Genomic DNA, 23,892 nt, shown 5'->3' with positions numbered 1-23,892 from the left:
ATTACAATAGTTGTGTTGAAGGGTGCTTATGATGCATACAAATATATTTTCAGGGAGTAATAGACAAAGTGTTCGAACATTTTATCCCCTCTCCACCACAAACATGATAAAATTACGCTACGTTCTATGCGCGTAATTATGTGATCTCGTTATCCTAAGTATAATACACCAGTAAATAAACATATTGCTTATTAGTTATTCCTCTGAACATTTTTTCTGTAAAATACGTTTTGGCCACCTACTTTTGGAAATTCTTACCTTGAAAATTATAATTCAATATACCATTATACCGATAAAGTATATATTCAGTTTATAAATTGTATCACACAGACCCGCATAAAAATGTTACATTCTTTTAGATACTTAAATAATTATGTCTGACAAATAAAATATTTACATATACTTTTTTTTATTTTATAAAATTATAATAAACATTATATCAAAAAATGTATAATAAATAAATATTAATAAAATTTGAACTACAATAATAATTTATTTTAAAGATACCCTGTGCAGGTTACATAATAGTAAATATATAAGTACATTATTATATCATTATTTATTGTACTGTTCGATGTAAGATAGGTTAAATTCAAAATAATAGTTTTTAATTCTTGTTGTATCAAGAAAAAATATCATTTATATATTAATAGAATATATAAAATATTTATAAGCTAGGTATTATAAATATAAATATGTGTTAGTGACAAGTTTTAAAAATATAAAATATGTTTATTGTATACATATAATAAAAATAGAAAAATTTTAAAACAGAATGAAATTAACAAACTTAGATACTATAGCTCATATGAAAACTATTATTTTTGTATACACAGTGTACAAGTGCACAGTGTCATGAATAATGGCTAGGGTATATTTTTTGAGTTGCATAATCATGAACAAGTTTTTAGTACATTAGGTAGTCAAAAACTGTAATTTAAAAAAAACGTTCACACATTCTATATTTTTTATTAACACTTTTCTAAATGCATACATTATATTAAATTATTTATAATGTCAACTAATTACAAAATCAAACATCCAATTTATCTTCATAAAAAGTTAAAAGTGTCTGGAATTGAACCATCGCTTCACTCTTTATTTAAGCAACCCAGGTCAAACAATATTGGGCAATATCCTTTTTGCTTAGTGTTGGACGCCAAAATAGTTCTGTATGAATATTTAATAATTCAGTAAAAGTGTGTAAACTCCAAGTAAAATCTTGGTGAAATAGTCACGTAGTGCTCAATTTGACAAAAGTTCTATTTTACTGTAGTTACTTACTTTTATATAAAAATAATGGGTTGCGTGTTATCATGTTATATTGTCGACCAAAATATATACTAAATTTTAGGTCGAATCCTTGACTACATTATTTTCACAGGCCTCGAGGAATAACTACCTATATGTATAATAAATGATGAGGTACTTTTGAAAAATGTTATTATTTTTCTTTTTCTTATTCGTTATTCTAATCGTATTTGTCAGCATTTTTTTCAGTAGTTATAGTTAATTGGAGTTGTTGTATCTAGTTTTTATATGTAAAATAAAATAGTTCTATCATTATGGCAAAAATATGTATGTATAAATAATATAAAGCACATATTTTAAGTCTGACTTTATCTCAAAAAATGTTAAATAAGAAAACAACAATATTTTATATGTCTAACATTTAGAATTATTATACTGAATTATGATTAATTTTTTCATTATACCTACAGTCACAGAATGGAAGACGGCTATTCGAGAAATGGAATTTTTAAATTTTTGGTACAACGCCTATGAATGAATATGGTATAGATGTCCGTTATATGAGGATAGCAGAAGGGGGTATTTTTAATCGACGTTTCCCAATCATTGATTCAGTACGGGACTACATAATACTTATATACACCCACGAACCCATTATACATGACACCCACGTCATCGCGAATTTCGAATTCCGTTTTAGGGATGGAAAACGATCCGAATACGTTTGCACCATCTGCTGCTTACCATGGGCCACATGTATAAAATTCGCGCTGCTAATCGTCTTTGTGGTATCGAGCGCAGCTGATGCGTTTGATGCGGTCCGTTTTACGATTTTTTTTCAAAAATATATTTATGGCATGTTCCGAGTCCCGTGTGCGGGTACCGTCATATTAGGGTGTCTTGGCGGACTTAGTTTTGTCATTAAACTTTTTCTTATTGATAATTTTCTCGAAATATAGTATATCTATATTTATTTATATTTTTATGCATACAAAATCGTTATATTAACATTTAAAGTTAAAATTCATATTATACATAGATTAAGTCAGGTAGTGCCGATGCATGGTATTTTGTAAGCGAGCGGGGATAAACTTCACGAAAAACACCCTGTATATCGTCATCGACTGTATATTGTATGACCTTATTGGAATATTGGATCCGATCGGCGATCGGTCGCAAGTGCATGAATAATAAAATATGTAACAGTTGACGGATTCAATCGTCGTTTTTATATCGTTTTATCATTATTTGAACTCCTCGTATGAATTCATTTAACCACCCAAGTATACTAGAATAGTATACACGTTCAGAAAATTTGATTTTTTCTCGTTTTAAGAAGAAACGTCATCTTCAGCAATTTTGAAAATTATTTAAATATTATATTGTACACGTTTCGAAAAATACCAATATACGTCTAATCGTTTTCAGATATAGGTACCTATATACAGTTAGTCAAGAAGTCGAAATTATCGCCTTCGGACGTTTTCATTTTACGGCTTGAAAAGATTTCAACTATCGATTTCACTGTTAAATTACATTCGGGTACCGATTCAAAAGAACTCGTGTACTTTTTCATACCACGCCACTGAATAATGTGGTGTTTCCCGTGTGCAGGACAAAGCGTCTTCGCTTTAAAATCAATGACACCGTACGATCGTTTCGAATAGGTAGGTACTGTCGAATACGTCGATCATAAAATCAGTAGTAATATTATGTACTACTGCCGCCGCAGAGCAGGCTATTAGTGTTAATTAGTAATAATAATATAGTCGTATCGTCGTCGTCGTCGTCCGGCGAAAAAACAAACGGACGAAACAATGGTAAATGAAAAAAAAAATTGAATTGAATTTTTTTAAAACCAGCCGGTCGCGCGATACGGTAATTGTACGTTTGCGAGTCGCCCACACTGCGGGTTCAGCTGTGCGGTCGGACGGCGGGGGGACCGGGGTTCGGCACGATTCAACCGTTATACGCGCGCGGCGGCGGCGGTGGTCGTGACGTTGGTGGTGGTGGAGCGGTGTTACCGGCCGGTCCGCCAGCCAGCCGTCGAGTGAGTGAGCGAGCGAGCAGAGCAGCGCCGGCACCACCTCCGCCGCCACCACCACCACTGCCGCCGCCGCACACACACACACTACACATAGTACCGACGACGGCCCAATCCGTTCGATATCAGCTGTTCCTTTGTGTAAGTGTTCGTCCGGCGGCCCCGATGCCTATCCGTCGCGTTCAAAACCCAATCGTCGTCGTCGTCTCCGACCGCGTACAACTGCTGTCGCCGCCTCCGTAGTAATCGCGTGCCGTCGCGAGATACACAAAATATTACAATATTAATATAATATATTTGCAGTATTTCACTTATCGCCGTCCGTCCACCGAGCCGATTCGGCGTCGTCGTTTTTCTCGATAACAACAACACCGAAGATAATAATAAATTATAATTTATAATATTACACTGTCGTCGTCTATACCTACTACCGCTACCGTACGATAATAATATTGCCGCACGAGTCCCGGAGGAACGTCAATCGCCGGCGTTTCCGCGCGTCGTCGACCGCAGAGAGCTGAAAACCGCCGACCGCCATGTACGGGACGTGAAAAACGCCAGTGAATTTTCCACAGCGGTTCTTTTTTTCCCCTCCCCCGAACAGCAGCGACCTTTTCGGTTCGCCAAGATCGGTCGCCCCAGGACCACCGAGAGGAGAAGGTACGTACCTATACTACGACCCACTTGTTATCTGACGACGAACGCCGCCGTCTGCGAAGTCCCGTACGATCGGGATCGCGAAACATTTCGGCAAACGATTTTCTCTCGTTTTTCGAAACCGAATCGCGAATCGCGTAGGCGTTATTGGTAACCACCAATAAGCCCGGCACAAAAGTGTGTGAGCGAGAGCTGTACTCGGCGCTGAAATTTATACGTTCGCTCCTATTTTAACGATCTACGCCTATTGCGACGCCCGTAGTACAGCATTTGCTTTTCCCTCGAAAATCCGGATCTCGGATTTCCGTAGGCCCCATAAATTAAAATATACCTACCCACACCTAGATACGAGACCTTCAAAAACAAATTTTGACCCAATTCGTTCGTGGTTCTTTTTTGCAAAATCATACATGATTCTTCCGCTCGGTTGTCTCAGTAGATCGTCGTCTGAGCGGTTTGTACGAGATAAGGTTTTGAATTTCGTGTCAAAACGAATTTCGTCTAAATATCACTGCAGTACTTAGATTTGAAACGTTTCGTCAATTTTTCATTTCGAACGATAATAGTAAACCGTCGTTTTCACGAGTTTGGTTACATATAGTTATGTTGTCATCAATTAATATATAATATGTACTAGATAGCAAAGTATAAAATACAGGTTTAATATTTTAGGTAGTCTATTGTCGAGTTGCGTGAATTATCACTTAACGTTTAATGAATCAACAGTGAATATTAATGATCCCTTAAACATGATTTAGTGGCCCGTGATTGGTCCAATAACTTTTATTGGACTATTAAATTAATCAATTTTTAATGCAATCTGGCATATATATTGTTAAAATTAACTTACAGTTTGAAATTTATAAAATGTTTATATAACTGTACGATCAGTTCAATGTCGTTTTTATAATGAGTAATATATTCATCTATATAATATTATATAGTGTCTACGTTCACATAATTTATATCCAAGCTTGTATGACATTTTAATGTACTATCGAGTTTCTTCCGCAAATTCTATATTTTAAAGTAACATTGAAATACGATACTGGCGAGTATACTGTCAAAAAAAAAAAAAAAAAAAAAACATTAAAATAAATAATTATTACAATTATTGTTATTATTATTTATGTTTTTGATTACCAAAATCCAGACATACTGAAAAATTAAATTTCCTTTGTGTACGAATGAAAATCTATTCTAACCCAAGAATTATTATGAGGCACGTTCGTAATGATGACAAATTATGTTGAAAGAGAGAGAAAAATCGATTAAAGCGTACAATTTTGCCGCGAGTTGGTTTTGTATCCGGAAAGAGATAAGTAAACCTCTGCAATTAAGATAATTTTGTAAATTTATTGTTATGCTTGAGAGCTGCATTTAAGAACACTGCATAGTTATGACATGTGAAACTGAAAGACATTTGTGTTTAATTTAGTAACAAATTGTTTTGTCCTATAGGTCGTTAATGGTGGTGGTATACTGGTATATTATGTCACATAAAAAATAAAACAATAAAATATACTTTATTTTAACGGTTAACCCGCCAGGAAAATGTAGGTTATTGTCGGGCTTATTTGCTAACAAAGCCATACAAAAAAATTTTTCTAACGATAATATGAAAAAAAAAAAGTTTAAATGCATTTAACCAATTATGTATAGGTACATTTTATGTGCAATCTATTAATATTGAAAATGTAAGTTAAAATTTTACTCTTGCATTTTAACTGTGTGATCGATAAAGCTTAACTTGAAACCAATTCATTTGATTTTACCTTTAGAATAATTTAAAAACTATAATAATTATACTCTTTACAGTAAATTAAATTTTCCTTATCTCTTATCATGTAAAAATATAGCTCAAAGCCCAAAGGTCACTGCCGCAAATATAGGGTTACCTAACTGCAGCTATTATTTAGTAGGCTGAAAATGTATTATAATATAATGTATTTATTGTATACGAGACTACGAGATTTACATTGTTTATTACGCTTAAAGCATCTTTATCCTTTGAATTACACAATGTATCTTTATTTTTTAAACAATAATCTAGTATACACTACATCTAATTTAATATTAAACGACTATTAAATGAGTTAAGTAACGATTCGTTAATGTCGCCTGTATACGAGTATAAACAGTATCTTGATAACCGGCTGGGCTACTATGAAGCTATATTATTGCTCTATACAGTTTAATTTAACCACCAAAAACTCTGTTTATGGTACTTTTGGGTTGATATTTTGAATTATAAATAATATATTCTCGTTACTAACTACTTAGGTTCTTTACGCAGACATTAAATGGTTTTGCAGACAACGCTTTGTGATTTTAAATATTTAAACATTTTAATAAGTTTTATGAGGTCCCTCACTGATTCAAAAGAAACTCGTAATTATGACTTATTATTCTGACAAAATAAATAAATACAAAATTTTCTTTTCTTTTTTACACCTAGATAATATATTCTAAACTTTGCGCGTTGTATTATCAACTTGTAACCGCCCCTATCAAGCGATTCATATTAAACAAATGTATTTTAATATCATAACTATTATTAGGTATATCTATATATTTGTATAGATCATTTTTATTTTCAACAATAATAAAAATTTTAAAAATATGATCAATGGATAAATATTTAGTTTTCTAACAGTTTTTCTTACGTTTTCCTAACGATTGAACTTATAACATTCTAATTACTTGGTTATTGTAGATTCAATAGTATAGGTTCCTACATTATTTTTCGTATAATAAAAATCTTACTAAATTTATCACTTATAAATGATTAATGAAATGTTCAATTATAACTGTAAAAAATTGTATGTTATACTTTAATATATTGTATTCCATCAGGGAATAGTTCGTTATTAAATATCGATATCTTATATTATGATATTATTTATTACTATACCTAATTGTATTTCTGTTTTACAAGTATTAGTATTTCACATACTTTTATCAAGATGGAGTAAATAGATTAGGTACACAAATGTTTGTTTATACTTTTTTAAGATAACTAATTAGAAACTGACATTGCAATCAAATCCTATTCTAGCTTGCACTATTGTTCTATCAGCTCTATCATTCTCTACACACGCACTGAACTACACTTTGACCACTCCTTCCTTTACAATTTTTTTTTTTTTGTTTCTATTTGCACGTATTTAACCTGCGGTTAGAACCTGATAAAAAAGACCACCAATTTATTTTTCTGTCCCCGCCTATACTTTGCTAGTGAAGGTGTACTCCGTGCGTACACAACCACTGCTTTTGTCTAGTAGCCGATGGCATGAGAATACTTTCACAATTATATATAAAATGTATGTGTATGTGTGTGTGTGTGTGCGCGCGCGTGTATCTCTCTCTTTCTCTATTAATGAAAATTGCTAACGCAGACAGCCGACAGGTACCAAATAGAGAAGTCTAAAAATTCTAATATACATAATATGCATCTATATTAAATACGGATCTACCTCTTTTTTATAATATAATATCTTATATTTTCGTTTATTTAAAATTTAAATAGATTAGTAAATCTGTATATTTAATTATAGTTTATAAAGCGACTAGTATATTAATACAATATTTAATTTACAATTAAATAATTGTTTATAATGGGTAAATACTAAATATATAATAAGAAAATAATCTTGGTCAACTAAGTGCTGATACAGTTATACACAATTATTTTAGTTTTATTGTTTTGAGGTGTCTTTCCGACTCTTTCCAGAATATAGGTCTCATATAATCAATGTTAAAATATTCTTCAATTCCATTACATATTTACATCAAATGAGAACACAAACCTAATAGGTTTTTATTTCTTAACCGTTATTTTTAATAATTGTTAAATAATATAAATAAAATTTAATTCAAAACTTTGAAACTAATAAAAATATGTATGTAAATTTCATAAATTAATATTTCTATAAGTCTGATTTACTTATTAGAGTTATTTCATAGAAGTTATACTTTAACTATACTTAATAAGTTTTAAGTTATAATAATATACTGCATTATTGACTTTTTATAAAATCAATAATTAAAAAAATACTTATATCGATTTAAGGTTTGCTTGATTTTAACTTTAATTTGGGTCTATATGAAAGACTAAGGCTTCGCGGTTTTGTACGTCACTTAAAAAGTATGCAGTACAAACATTTAGTTATTTTAGCCCCCAGTAATATGGTATAAAAATAATCCCCCTCACTTGTATTAGCTTAATACTATTATAGGTCAATATAAATATGGAATATATAAGGAAAATATTTATTATATATTATCGTGAGAAATCATTTCTAATACAATGGTTTTACGTACTTAAGTATCTAATACATGTGTATAAACAATAATATAGTGATAATATTGTGTAACATCGTTGGTAATTACCTAATTAATCGTAGATAATATCTTGTTGATAAAGCCATCCAAATTCCATTATAATATAGTATAGGTAGTAATGATCTTTTTTCACAGAGTTATTTTGCAATTTTGACCTTATCAAAGTATTAACACATTATAATGTATGAAGTTAGATTATATTTATCGTATTTCAACAACTAATATTTATTATTTATGCGTGAATTATTGATCACTTATCTCCTTATCATAAATATTTTATTACCTAATAACAAAAATTAACTATCTACAAAGATATGATCAATGTAAAATTCATATTTATTTATTGGGTATTTGAGTACATTATTCTTAAATTAAATTAATTTGTTCAAAATGTAAAATAATACCAATATGCAGAGAATAATCTAATAATTTAATCGAATAACGAGAATTTTTTTCTAACTAAATGTTAATTTTCAAGTTAGGTAAGTAATAAATTTGCTCAATTTTTAAAGTTTAATTGCATTTTGTCATTGCTAATTGATAATTTACTTCCGTTGAAGTATAGATAATCGAGTAAAACACTGTACGAGTAAACGGTCTTTTTAATTGACAAAACGTTTTATAAGAGTAATCGAGCTTTCTTAGTTTACAATTGTTCATTATAAATTGACTCTGTTTTACATAAACTAATATTTATAATGATTTAAAGTTTCCATTATACGTTAATTTTTAGTAACTTAGTATTTCTATACAGTCTACGGAATAATTTTGTTATATTGCAACATAATTGACCGTTTAAAAAATAAAAGCTGTACCTACGTATCATATATTTTTTAAATAAAGTGTATTAATTAATATACCATTAAATATACTATATTTTATAAGTTGTGTACATAATAATATATATATTATATGTATATTAAACCAAAAAATGTCTAGTACAAATCCTTTAATAAACATTGAGTGCACCTTTTATAATATAAAATATTGAAGTATAAATAAATTATGTAAAAATAGTTGTTCAATATTTAATTCAGATTTTCTATAGAATATTTATTAACGTTGCTATTATAATTAAGATTAATAGTTAAAGAGAGTTAATATTTCATTTTGTTTCAGTCAACTTGTCATTTTAATTTTTCAAAATATATTTTAGTTTTCACGTACATTTATTGATGATCATTGTATATTTAAGTATTTAGTTAATAAAAAATTTAAAAAACTTAATTTCATGTAATTTTAAATTAGTTATGTCCTCTAAAATTGATGTTAAATGTATGCTTACTATATACATCAAATTAAAAATATTTATATTTATTTATACCAAATGCGAAGTATAAGTTTTAGTTGGAAAAATATGATAACCAATAATGTAAAAGATGAACGTGAATTAAAACAACGAGCAAAATAAATTTCTATAAAATATTTTACATCACGTTCAGTTGTTTGGAAGCTTACTTAATGAAATTGAAAGACCTTGATGTGACTAAATCTTGTTGTAGAATATTTTTTTTAACATAAGTTCATTTATTGTTTCTTTTTTAGTGATAGATAATAATTAAAAAACTAAATATTTGTTAAGATTTTATTGATCAATCATATTGTAGGTATAAAGGTAGATGGCGAATATAATATGTAGGTATGAGTAGATAATATAAAATAGCCTTATAAAATATTTACAGTTATTCATTAAACAGTAGCCTGTGATAAGTTATTTGAAATATATATGGACTTATTGAATATATCAATAATTTTATCAGATATTACTCTAAACAGCAAATAGAAAATTAAAAAAATGGATAAAATCAGTTAAAATTATTATGCCATAATTTTTTTTTAGTTAATTCAAATGTTATTAAATAATTTGTAATAATATATGTTAATTCCTAGAATATATTAAAAATTATTATAAATTTAGCTATAAGTATTATACATTTTTTATTGTCTTAATCTATGTTAAGGAACAAATAAATTTATAAAGCTACTTTAATTTAAATATTTTATTATTTTTCTAGGGTGAGTATCTTTTAAGAACTATAAATAATTTTAGTCTTCTGATGTATTTTAAAAATATATAAAGATTCGTAAATAAATTTTTTACTTTCAAATAGTTTTGTAAAAATATATTCAATATTTTTTCACTAGAAAATGAAGAGATTAAAATTTATAGTTTATTTTAAATACTATATGGAAAAACAGTTGTCAGTTTTTTTTTTACTATACTTATTCGCGGCTCTATTTGTTGCATAGCTTAAAATTAAAAATACTCTAACAGTAACTTTGTGTTCGCGCGAGAACACACACACACACACGTTCATATATTTATATATAATAATTCGTGAACGTGGCATATCGTATTGAAGTTCGCGCCCACTAGCGGAGGAAAGCGTTGAGCGAAGTTTATTAATGTAAAAAAATACTATAGTGTATTATTGTGTATGGCCGAAATAGATAGAGGCCTATCGAGAAACCGATCGCGCGCGTTGCGGCCAACATCCGCGAAGGTCTCGCGTATGAATCATCGTCATTATATTATAAAATTCTATCCAAAAGTTTTTTTTCGGCCTAAAGTTAAAAATTAAAATCGCCGACCACGTGTTTTTCTCGTACCTACCTATATAAGTATATCAGTTGCTGTTTGTGTTCGTTTGTTACGATATACTCCGTATACGCCGTTCTAAATAATAATTAATCAATAAACAATAATTACTTTGCTGTAAAATGTCAAGTGGGATTTACTCACGGTAGACGACGCACTATTAAAGATTGTACAAGATGTGGGTGTTGACAATAATATAAGACGATAAAATATAATATTATGTATTGAGTGGTAATAGTTTGGCGATCGTGACCGTGGCGCGTGTTTCGTATATAGGTGTGGGTTTGTCACTATTCGATTATATAAGAACATAGGTACGTTTCAATAAACTTACCTTTGCGTATTTCTTCAAATCTTGCGATTCGGTTAATTTTTTGATCCTAGTGGAACTCATTATTCTTCTCGTTATTCTCTAACATACATGTACTTGATCTCAGTAGACACTTCTCTACGCGGTGCACTAGGTATATCTTTTTAAGGTATCTCTAAAGATTTTTAATAATAGGAGACCTCAAAATAAAATACATTTTCCAATCCATCTGCATTTCGTTTGATGTTGGGTACTAAATATTATAAACATTTTTACAAAATATGTGATAGTAAAAAAATAATAATAATGTTTGTAGAAAATTGAAACTAGTTTATAATATTTTAAAAGTTATTGAATACAAATTATCAATAAAAAAAATCTTTAATTACCTACTCTTAATTAGTAGTAAAATGTTGTACGGAATATTTTGTGTACCTACTTCTGGAGAGATATCAATTTTACTACTGGTTTATTAGGATTACTTGTGCAATAAAAAGAGGATAGTGCATACAAATTGACTGATTATATTAAATATAGGAAGATGTAGCTTAGAATTCTGGTTTAATCACGTACGTGCACTATTTCAATATCAGTCGTACTTGACACTACACACAACTGAAGTGTGGTTATCTTTTCGAAATCTTACATTTGCGATCCACGGGTATCCTTATAGTGTGTATGTGTGTGGTGTTACTATTCATATTTGTTAACAACTCAAGTGTTGGTCTGATTGCACAATAATTATTACCCGTTATTTTTTATTGGTTCCGTAAATTTTTTCTACTAGGCAAACGGGTCCTGCTTAACCACCCGTCTTCGTATCTGTATCGATAAGTAAATTGTCTAATTGAGAGTCATCGTTCATTCGATAAATGTACTTACTTGATCTTGTAAATTTATCGGTCGCTCGTGTATATTGGATTATGGTATATATTAAATCGACATTTTTTGCTACTTATCTCAATTATGGTACCTGTGTTATAATATACATGGGCATATCTAGTTTTTTACTATTAAAATTAAATACTGTTAATAAAATATGGTTATGTTTATTTCTAAATATATTATTGTTATCTTTTACCCGCATGAATACATTATATTATTATTATTATATATTAGGTATTACGCCTTATTAATATTATAATATACAATATTTAATTGACGGTAATTGCGTATTATACTAAAACTCACGAAAAAAAAATGTCTTCATATTGATTAAAAAAGATGTAGGTACCTATTTTTTTATATACATATATCTATACTATGAGTTTAATCTTCAATTTAAAGCTTAAAGTGCATATAGCAGAATTATTTTTCTAGAACAATTTGCTGACGACAATATTTTAGACGATTTAAATCAAAAATGTAATTTTATACCATTTACTTAAATCATTTAGTTGTTTATTCATTATGCATTCGATTGTTTTGAGTTGGCTTAAGAATAATAACTTCCTAGTTTTGTAATATATTTTCAGAATACAGTCAGCGTTTCCTATTATTCCGGTACGTGTTAAAAAATGAAATGGTAAAAGTAAACAAAAACCATGTCCAATATATTGTTTTTGGCGATAGTAGAATAATATATACAACTGTATATACGGTAGCCGGTAGCCTATTATAATACTCAGGTTTCAATACTCTTTCTCTTTAAATTGATACAACGTTATCGGAACGTTGCGTTTTTTATAGTCGCATGCTTGATGATATTATATTTTATATAATATTTTATTATTTAAATATGGCAAAAAGTGTTGCTGTCTAAGTCTAATAAAATACATTACTTACCGCCGTTTGCTTCGAGAGATGACCTCGATGAAAAATCCGTGCGGTTGTCAAGACATCATAATATTCTGTTGGCAATAATTCGTTACCTTCGTTGTAGTAGACGAAACGCTGCAAAAATGCATGTGCGCTGACCCGGCGGGGAGGCACGTCTTATTATGCCGCTTGTGTTATTAAATTATTATCTATCGTAATCAATCTATGTCCGTATCTCTCGGGCATGCACATGCACTTGCATTAATATAATATAATATAATATAATGTATATATAACACGTTGAGGCTTGGTGTCTACAACTATATAATATGTATATATAAGTACTTAGCGTTATGCACTCGCACCGTCGCTCACCATTTTTATAGATATTAGTCTCGATGCGTCATAAATTCGTCCTTGGAGTTGATTGATCACAATGCATTTTGATTGCACTGCCTGGCCACTCCTAATTCCTATACCTATATAATACAAAACCGTGGCACTGATATATTACGATTTTATCGCACTATGCCGTTGTTATAGTTTAGTAACTTTTAATGATGTGCTAATAATTATTGTTTCGTTTCGTAACCATTAATAACGCCGATTCCTCAACAAGTCTGTCTTTTTGTGTTAATTCAAATTCACATTTTAGCAGTGTTGATAGAAATTGTGTTGATGTTTTTTAGTGATAGGTTAAAAATTCTAGACTAACCATCTTCTTAAATTTATTACAAGGCTGTTTATATTATACAGTAATACAATATACTATAAACGTACATGGTATAATATAGTGCTTATATATATATATATATATATACATATAGTATATAAGTATACGTCAACGATACAAATTCGCATCAGAATATTTCCAAATTTGAACTTGGTCGTGTATTTCCCATAGTCATAATTATTAATCTATTTTAATAATAACGTACAAAGATAATAATGTACAACTAAAATAATTGTCCCATTTTATACACGATATCTATTATTCTAAATCTTATCTTAATTTTTATGATCACAATGTTTTTGGTATCAATTGTCTACTATAAATAACTTGGACCGGTATATTATAACGTTAGTTGATTGTCGATAGAATTATAGACTTGTAGAAAACAGTCGATAACTCGTCAGTCGTCATTCGATAGCCTACAGCGTTTTTTTTTCTGATACTCAAGTTTCGTTTTCTTCAAGTCGACAATTATATAGGCACTCTTGATTCAGTAAAAGTTGATTTTCAGACTATGAGCCCACGAAAATTTCAATTGGAAAGTCATATTGTGTTAAAAATAAAAATTCTTTTTCTCTCTAAAAAAACGTTTTGCATTCATTCGTCTGAATTGGAACTGAATCATTTTTTCATTTCATAACGCGAATCGTGTGTAGAAATAGCAATATATAATTGTAGTAATATTTAATTTTGGAACAAAACCATAGCGATTACCATTACCCATAAAATGATTTCATACATTTTATAAGTTGAAACTTGAAATTGCATTGTTGAAGTTGAGTTTTTAACTACAGTGTAGGTTTTAACTTGTAAGTATAATGCTAATAAAATTTTAATCGTTCTATTCTATGAATAATTGTTTTGTTAATCAATATACAAATTGTATTAATATTAAAATATATTCGTATTTAGTATAGTAATGTGACTAATATTATATTTTTATAACAATGTAACTGTAATCCTTCTAATAACTATCTTTTTTTTCATTTACTATAATTATTATAGTATAATACATTTATATTTAAATTTTATTATATTCTATAATATATTAAGATTTTATTACCTTGGGAAAACCTTAAATTAGTGGCATTGACCATTGTACCCTTATTGTACTCTAAGACCCTTTTCTGACAAATTGGTTTATAAAATCTTTTTACTTCTACTTTAAATACTACTTATACATTCAAATTATTTATATATTTTAAACAATTTGGAAATAAAAGTTCTAAAAAATATAACCTATTAAACCGCAACATATATAATACCATAATACAATTCACGGTATTCCACATATGTCATAAAAAGTTTTGTCGATTTTTTTTTTTATTAAAACACTTATTGTTTTTGCCTAATTGTATTCCTAACCTATAAATATATTATATGGTATCCATATTTTTTTCACACCGTTTATATGTTTAGTGTAGTGCCATAGTTTTATTACAAAAACTATAAATGTAACCTATTTATTTAATGTACTTTTTTATATCACAGATGTTCTGATTAAAAAGAATCCATTTTTTTGTCGTCAATGAATAAATGTTTTTATGGTCTATTGTATTAACGTTGAAGGTAATATATTTCTACAAACGTGATTGTTAATCAATTCACTGAAGTAAATAATATGTGGATTCATTCATTTTTATTTTCTAACCATGATTTAAATCATATTTCGATTTATAGTTGTACTCAACAGTGGTGTCATCGGAATGTATTTAAACATGATTTCAATTTAAAATTTAAGTATCTTAAAAACAAAAATGGACGGTTTAATGATTTTTAATTTTCATATATATCCAATAAATTTGTACCGATCATAGATTTTATGCTAATACATAAAGTTATTATAGTTCATGTTTTTTATGTTGAGGTAGGTTTATAAATATTCAAAATAGCTGATTTAAAACATTATCTAGCTGAATTTGCGTTTGTGTTGACACAATATCATGTTATTTTTTTTAGTGCGTCGTTGTTTCTTGGTATAAAATTTTCTATGAAATTAATAAAATAATATGAATAGTCACATTTTCCAATTGAAATATACCATTAGTTGTTATTATTTTTATTTGTTTCTGCCTAACTAGTTTGAATATTTTATTTTTTATTACAATATATTTTACTATATTTTTGCAGTCTGGAAAGCGTGATAAATGTCAAGTAAAAGTCTGGGCTTGCCTAGGTGACTTTAAAATATACTCCACTACTAAGAACGTACCAGGATCCCCTTCAAATCACTGCTTATGTTTGGTGCCCGCTAGTGGCATAAAGCAGTACATTGCGTGCGGTTCCAATAGATCTCAATCCTATTGGATGTGCGCTATGAGATTGTCGAAAGTGAGTATTAAACTATTTTGTTAAGTTAATAGTAATTGATTGCTTAAATATTGACTAAATATATATTTGTTTGTGGTTATGTAGTACGGAAAGCAATTAAGAGACAACTACCGATCATTTGTGAAGAAGCATAACGATACTAATGAGTATGAATATAATAAGAAGCCATTGCCCAATGAGAGCGTACGGTCCCACGTAGCTATGGACTTTTCTGGTAATGTTGGTCGTATTGTAGAAGATCCCAAAGAAGCACTTGCCATTGCTCAAGCAGAGACTGGTAGTGTGCGGCGAAGCTGGCGATCCAGTGGTCGAACTACTCCTGGTCTTCAAACAGCTGTTACAAAACTTGAAAATGATATTCACTTATCTCAGCCATGGTATCATAAAAACATGAGCCGTGATCAAGCTGCCAATGTCCTTAATGGGCTTGGGAATAAAGATGGGTAAGTACAATAATTATATTTATAAATGTTCAATTTAACTTATCTAAAAATTAAAATTACAGGGTATTTTTAATAAGGGAGAGCAAAAGTAAATGTGGTTCATATGTACTAACATTCAAATGTGGTGGTAAAATTATCCATACACCTATTGTAGCGGTATGTATTCAAATTTATTTATTAATTTCTTCATAATTTTATTACATTTAGTTAAATTTAAAAAATATTTTTACAGCAAATGGATCCAATTAACGATCAAGTTTGTTTTACGCTAGACAACGGTGTGATCAAATTTTATGACCTTTTACAACTAGTAGAGTTTTATCAATTAAATGCAGGTAGTCTGCCCACTCGACTGATGCATTATGTTGTCCAAGTACCAGTCACCAAATGAAATTTGCATTAATACAATGCACAGACGACATATACAGTTCCTGTTGACACAAAATATTCTCATCCAAAAGGTGTGTGACCTATAAAATAATGACACAATTCTACAGGTAAAATACCTACGGCTTAGGTATTTTAATAATCTCGACCATCAAATTACTAATTGTTTATCTTTTTCTTTTTTCTCTTTTTTCTTTTTCTAACGTAATGTAACGTTATTGTAAAAAATTTGACTGAATCGTTAAAAAACATCTACTATTTGCACTGTTCGGACTCAAAAATTTTATATTTCAGTGTTACAATTAGTTATTAACGTGTAATCCTAATGGATATAATAATTTTGCGCGATCAGTTCCTAGATTAACTAGTTCGTAACATTCAATCAAGCACCTTTAGGACTTATAATTTAATTGTAATATTAGAGAGAATAATAATAATAAAAAAAAATCATTAATAATTATTGTCATTTAAAATAAAATATAATATATAATATAATATAATATTTATATTGTGATAACTTTTGTCTTGCAATTTAAGCATGACAGACCAAATATTTAGCATGTAAGCATACCTAATATTAAATGGAAATAACATATTCTATTTAACTTATTTAACATGGTATTCAGTAGTCAATGTAAAAGCAATAATAATTCTTATTATAAACTTTGTAAAATCCGTTAAAAACAAAAAATTTTAAAGTAGTTATGTCATATATTATTCGTGTATTTATATGTATAATATATATATATATATATGTATGTATATGTATATATTTTTATATATATCCATAGACAGTGGACAATGTTATTTTTCTCAATAGCTTACGCGGGACAATGGAAAGTACCATGATCTACTCTGAATACTTTATGCATGTTAGTAAAGCAAGCAGTATCTACCTTCTATAATATAGCATATCAAAATGAATAAACACTGTATACAGCTCTTGAAATAGTAATAATTCATATTACCTCTATAATACAATTTTAATCATATCTGTATGTCATACAATTATATAACCATTTAATAGTTTTTAAAATAACTATTTTATTTTTTCATATATTCTTATCATTATTTTTGTAAAATATTTTGAGACATGCATATAGCATGGTTGGTAGATTACTTTTAACACCTAGTTATTTATATGTTGTATTCCATCTGAAGAGTGAAGACCAAAGTCAACGCACTGTATCCTGTTTTACCGCTCACATTGTAACACTATAATATCCAATGTTATAAATTTATACCATACAGATATGATCTCAAATTCTTCCCCCTTGGTAATATACTATTTTCTTTACAAGATGTGCATTACCATTAGGTATTATTAAATATTTATTTATTGTTTCAAATCCAAGACACACACTTTATCATGAGATTTATATATATATAATACTGTAAAATATGAAAGCTTTTATACAGTTATAATATGTGAATGTATGTGTGTTTAATACCTTTGTGCTGTTGTTATAACAATTTGTTTACAAAATTCTGTGTTGTCATTTGAAATGTATGCAATAACTACAAAAAATAAAAATATAATAACACATAAATAATATAATTGTACCTAATTAATTGTGACGTACAAATAAATATAGCTGTTAATACATACATGCACATATTGTATTTAAGTTCTAAATGTCTACACTATACATATATATTAATGTAATGTGTGTGTGTTTTTTTTTTTCATGAAATTTAATATATATTATATTTCTGTCTGAAAAATATAAAAGTATATACTTGAATATATATGTAAGATATATCAAGCAATCAATAGGTAATGACATTATTAATATTATAAAAGTTGATTCCATACTCCTTTCAAGGTGAAAAAAAGTCATTTATATGTGGAAACAAATGTGATAAGCGCAGTGCAATTAAATAAATACACGCGATAAAAATATTATTCTTTTTCACAATAATTTAACGTATAGAATATAAATAACAATAAAAAAAAAAAACATATATTATTATCAAGTCAATGTTTATGTGATTATTAAAGTACAAAAGACCCATTAATTTTAATTTATTTTTCCCTGTAGAGTATTACAACTATTATGTTACTTTGATTAATTTCAAAAGAAAACTATTTATTTAAAAAAAAAATAAAAATGCAGATTACGGTCGTGTTTTTTATATCGACATTTTGTGTTCCTACGAATTGTTATTATGAAAAAAATTGTATGATTATTATAATTTTTACAATATCTTATGTTGAATGATGTACCATGTATTGTAATTCGATAATGTTTAGTTGATAAGTATTATTTAAAAAGAAATTATATAATTGTATTATTTGTATTTTGATGGAACTCTGCTCCCTCCCTTCCAATAGTTAAATTTTATAGACAATCAAATCCTAGACAGTTTAAAAATAAAACTATTATTATATTATTTTTTTTTTTTTCATATGATATTGTATTTAATTGTGAAATAGAAAACACAATATAACCATATTGTTGTAATTTTGGTGTGTGTAAATACTATTAAAAAAATCTGTACACTGACATGTCTTACGCAAACTTTAGATTCGATAAAGTGATAAACAATGATGAAAGTTTATAAAATGTCAATTCTTTGACGATGTATGTTTTCTTTATGATAATAAGTAATAACTAATATTATGTATTTTTGTATACTAAATTTAAATAAAAAAAAAAACTTCATGAACTATTGAATCTTCTGTAGACACATCTTTGTACAGTTTTTGGTTAGATCAATTAATTATTCATGTTTGTATTATATTAATACAAGTTTTGTTTATTTTCTATCTACGTCTTAACCTAGGTATTACGCAATAACGTCATAACCTTAGCAAGTTCAAGAAATTTGGATGCTTCTGTCTAATCTCTGACCTCATTGAATAAAAAAAAAAAAACAAATACAACTATATTGATTATTAGTAGAGGAGGAAGCAAATGCAAAAGTAGATAAAAATGTATGTAAACAATTTTTTTTATTGATAATCTTTTTCAAACAGCAATTTAACAGGAAGAGTTATCAAAAAAACTGCATTTCCCTACTATTAATTTGTATATTATATTATATGTGTTTAAAGGAGATTAATCGGTATGGCGCATGTGCGCATTTTTATCAGTAATATGGGGAACTGCGTAGTAATAAAGTACATAAAGTGCACATCAATGTTTGATAAAATCATTATTGCACAACAACATTATGTCAATAATTATAAAAGAAACCATTGATTATTTTTCATTGAATTATTCTTAAACCGTATTTTTTGTTTTTTATGTGTATATCATATACATAAATGCATTTAATGTTTACTTTTAGTAGAGCAACAAAAATTGATACCCATTTTTGAAGAAATAAAAACCCTATCAAAATGAATTATGTTCTGTGTCTCAATTGGTACGTTTTAACATTAAAACATTGGTATTATTTACAAACATTTGGAATAAACCATAATATGAGCCTAATTAAATGGAATTAGCCACTTGGGTGTTATGAATATACTAGAAATAGCCGATAGGTACCTAGTGTACTTATACTACCTTGACTATGTAGGTACATTGGCTGCATTATAATACCAATCATTGCTTCATTTATGTGTCGAATGATAGTATGGAAAAGAGTAATAATTTTCGGTTAATATAAATTTTTGTTCATTCGTTTTCTGTTTATTATCACTTGATAGATACCGGGGTCTGGTGCATTAGTGTTCACGTAACTTTTGTTTTACAAGTTATGAAGAAAATTATTTAAATTCACATCTAGAAAGCCATTGATGGTGTCCCACGCCTAATGGTACTCATAATCCTGATTCCTGACACCAATTATTTATAACTAATCTGTCTACAATTTGCAAAAGAATACGCATTTAGAAGTGCCCTCATTTTCTTTAATCAAAACTTAAATTTAACACCATCATTATTTTTTTTAATGATTCCACTACACGCTATAACATACGTCTACGGCGCGGGGTACTGACTGAATCATGCATGTGCATAAAATTGCCTATATTTAACGCCTTAATATTCAATACTCAATATGGTCGCTCAAAATAACGTAATTAAATATGATAATATGATAATATTTTGATGTTAAAAATAATTTGTTACTACCTGAAAATGTTGTCCCATTTTGTCAAGTAAAAAATGTACAGTGTGATATAATAATTCAACATAAATATTATATTTAAAATTGTCCTATTTGCTCTAAAGACAAAAATAAGTTTATTTGTCATAATATCTTGGTACACTGAAATATTCTAAAATAGAATCTTATGTTACGACGAATGATTATAAAATAATTTTGTATAAAAGGGGTCACAGGTCCTATAGTGCTTTGCTCTCCCAGCAAAAAAGAGTATAAAAGAGCTTATAGTTATACGCTGAAATTTAACTTTTCTATATAATAAATAGAAAAATTAAATTTAAACATCATATTATATCGCAAATATATAAAATAAATGTTAAATATACTCTTATACTATAGATAATATGTCTATTTAATAAATTCATTCACAAGTAAATGAGTAAGTCAATTTTCTAGGAAAGAAATATTTCACCTATAGTCATCTGAATATTCTTAAGTGATGCCCCTCTAATGAATGATTATAGTTTATAATAACACGTTTAATCGGTTTTTATAGACATACATATTATATTCCGATTATAGTCAGTTAAAGCTAATTCGTGAAAATGCTGTCGAGCTGATGGTCTTATGTATTTGCATACGATTATATCAATATAATATATACGGCGCCAACTTCTTGAATGCTCGTCCAGATTTTGTTACGCATTGATGGCAAAACCTTGAAACGGTTTCCGTTTATTTTGGAAACCATTTTAAAAATGTAATTATAAATTAATATAACATTACTCATTTATTGACTAACTGTACAAATTACATTGGTAGTAACTAAATCATTAAAAATGTTAGTATAGTGCATTACACATCAAACCATTAACCTTTATAAATCATAATACTTACTATACTCCATATAGATTGTGTTATAATCTACAAATATATATACCTACCTACTATTACTTTCAGATTGTATTACCATTTAACCAGTCGAATTGTACTCTCCTGCACCTTCTAGATCCAGAAACTCTATTGCCTTCTAATAAAATTGAATTAGGTATCTGATCAGTAATCGTATAAAAATATGTCCTTATCAACCAATTCTTGAAAACTATCCAAGAACTAAAGTGTCAAATACAATTTCATAAAGATTGGTTTAAGAGTTTCGGTTAGCTGGAATACAGTGTTACACTATATTAAATTTACATTTAGGTAATATTCTTTATTTTCATTATCAATAAAAAAGCGTCTAAAAAATTTTAATTCATTATAATATATAATATGAGACAATATTTATTTAACTAAATTGTACTATAGGTATAGGTCAAGTAACTAGAATAACTCTGCTCACCTTGTGAAAAATTCCTGTGACCTGCGCACGCCCATGTTCTACTGTTCTACAGTAAAATCTTGAAAATAAAATATATTTGACCAATCATTATCAATATATGTATATAATATATATGTATAGACGTATTATTGATATATGATTAGTACCGTTTGTATTGTCGTCGACAATAACTATTTCCTCAGAAAAAATAGATATCATAAAGTTTCGCTAAAAATTGACGAAAACCAAAAACAAAGAAAATTTTGCGCCTCCCCCCCCCCTGTGAAATATTTCTGGATCCGCCTTTGATAGCGGGGAGAAGATATATGTTATATAAGTAATAATAAATTAAAATGAATTATTGTTGTTGACACAAATAAGGGGTCATATGGTTATTAATAACTAGTGAAATCGTTTAACCTAAACAATATTATTTCACTCGGTGAAAACACTTTCGAATAACACATTCTGAATACTGACCACACGGTTGTATGTAGAAGATTTTTTTCGGGGGAAATTAAGAAATCTTTTATATCTATCATAACCACCACCTTATAACTAAATCAGTACTTATTTTAGCTATTTTAATATTATTATTATTATTATTATTATTTACTTATTCTGTATTCAAACTTAAATTATTATTCAATTATACATAGGTGGTACCTATCAACAGTTGAATATTTTAGAATAGTTTAAACAAGTCCAGTCATTGTAGCTAGTAGAGTAGTATACAATAATTATTTTTGATTACTTGTGTTTATTTCTGTGACAGATGTCATCCTGTTCGGTGAAACGTTGCCATGTGTTTTTTTTCCGTTAACGTTTTCGGATATTCTACGTGAGTACGTGACGCCGCTGCAGCGAACGTTCATATAAAAATCTATGTAACTCAAAAACTTAACTATTATCGTTTAAATTAAAAAATATGTAAAAATAAAATGAGAATATGTCATTTTAAAATCATACGTATTAGTTATTTATATCTATAACACTATAAACTATAGTTATACCTAGATACACTGCAGTTGCTATAGTGTGCAACAAGAAAGAGTAGCTGAGTAGCATATAGGATGCATTTAGTTAAATATAATGTTTATTAACTATTAACAATTTACAGTTAAACATACTCAATGTGGACTTAATTAGCTCAAGTTCATTATTTTTATTTAATTTATCGTCTGTTTCCTGAATGATATAAAAATTGCTCCACGCTCATAAATTATTATAGGCACTTGCATTATCGATGACTCGATATGTCGTTTTCCAAAATAAATTGGCGTGCCTGCTTTACATCGACTACTTCGAAAACCCGCGACAGTTTTTCGGGAACTCAAAACAACATTGGACTGCTGGTCATAACTCATAACGTGCAGCTGCCGCCATGACACGACGTAAGCACAGCTTTCTATAGGGACAGCCGTTCCATACGATATCAGTATAAGTATGTTGTGACGGCTGTTTGTATATTTTCGACTTCAATATTGGTCATCATCGCCTTAGTATATATAGTTCTGAACTCAGCTTAAGTTCTACGTTAAGCTATCATCATTAGTCTAAGTGGTTCAGATATGGTTACTGATTGCAATGGCCACGGATGGTGGATTTTACATAAATAGGAAAACTGTTGGGCAGAGAACGGTGCTTTGCAACTA

The 23,892-nt window shown here is 28.6% G+C and overlaps 1 protein-coding gene and 1 long non-coding RNA gene across 4 annotated transcripts in view; both read left to right on the top strand.

Moving 5' to 3' along the window:
* Positions 1-19,528, top strand: part of LOC114128327 (growth factor receptor-bound protein 14-like) — an 86,501-nt gene extending 66,973 nt beyond the window's left edge. For all 3 annotated transcript variants that reach the window (XM_050201420.1, XM_027992814.2, XM_027992815.2), the window contains exons 8-11: positions 15,827-16,027; positions 16,112-16,470; positions 16,533-16,626; positions 16,703-19,528. In XM_050201420.1, coding sequence (XP_050057377.1) covers positions 15,827-16,027; positions 16,112-16,470; positions 16,533-16,626; positions 16,703-16,861 — 813 coding nt within the window. In that variant the 3' untranslated portion in view covers positions 16,862-19,528. The remainder of the gene's footprint in view (positions 1-15,826; positions 16,028-16,111; positions 16,471-16,532; positions 16,627-16,702) is intronic.
* Positions 19,529-19,801: 273 nt separating this feature from the next.
* Positions 19,802-23,200, top strand: LOC126550252 (uncharacterized). Its single transcript, XR_007604296.1, has 2 exons — positions 19,802-21,676; positions 23,013-23,200. It is a non-coding gene; the product is annotated as an uncharacterized LOC126550252 (long non-coding RNA).
* Positions 23,201-23,892: the final 692 nt, after the last annotated feature.

The sequence above is a fragment of the Aphis gossypii genome, chromosome 2, assembly GCF_020184175.1.
Source record: "Aphis gossypii isolate Hap1 chromosome 2, ASM2018417v2, whole genome shotgun sequence".
NCBI lineage: Eukaryota > Metazoa > Arthropoda > Insecta > Hemiptera > Aphididae > Aphis > Aphis gossypii.
This window is presented reverse-complemented; position numbering and strand designations above follow the sequence as displayed.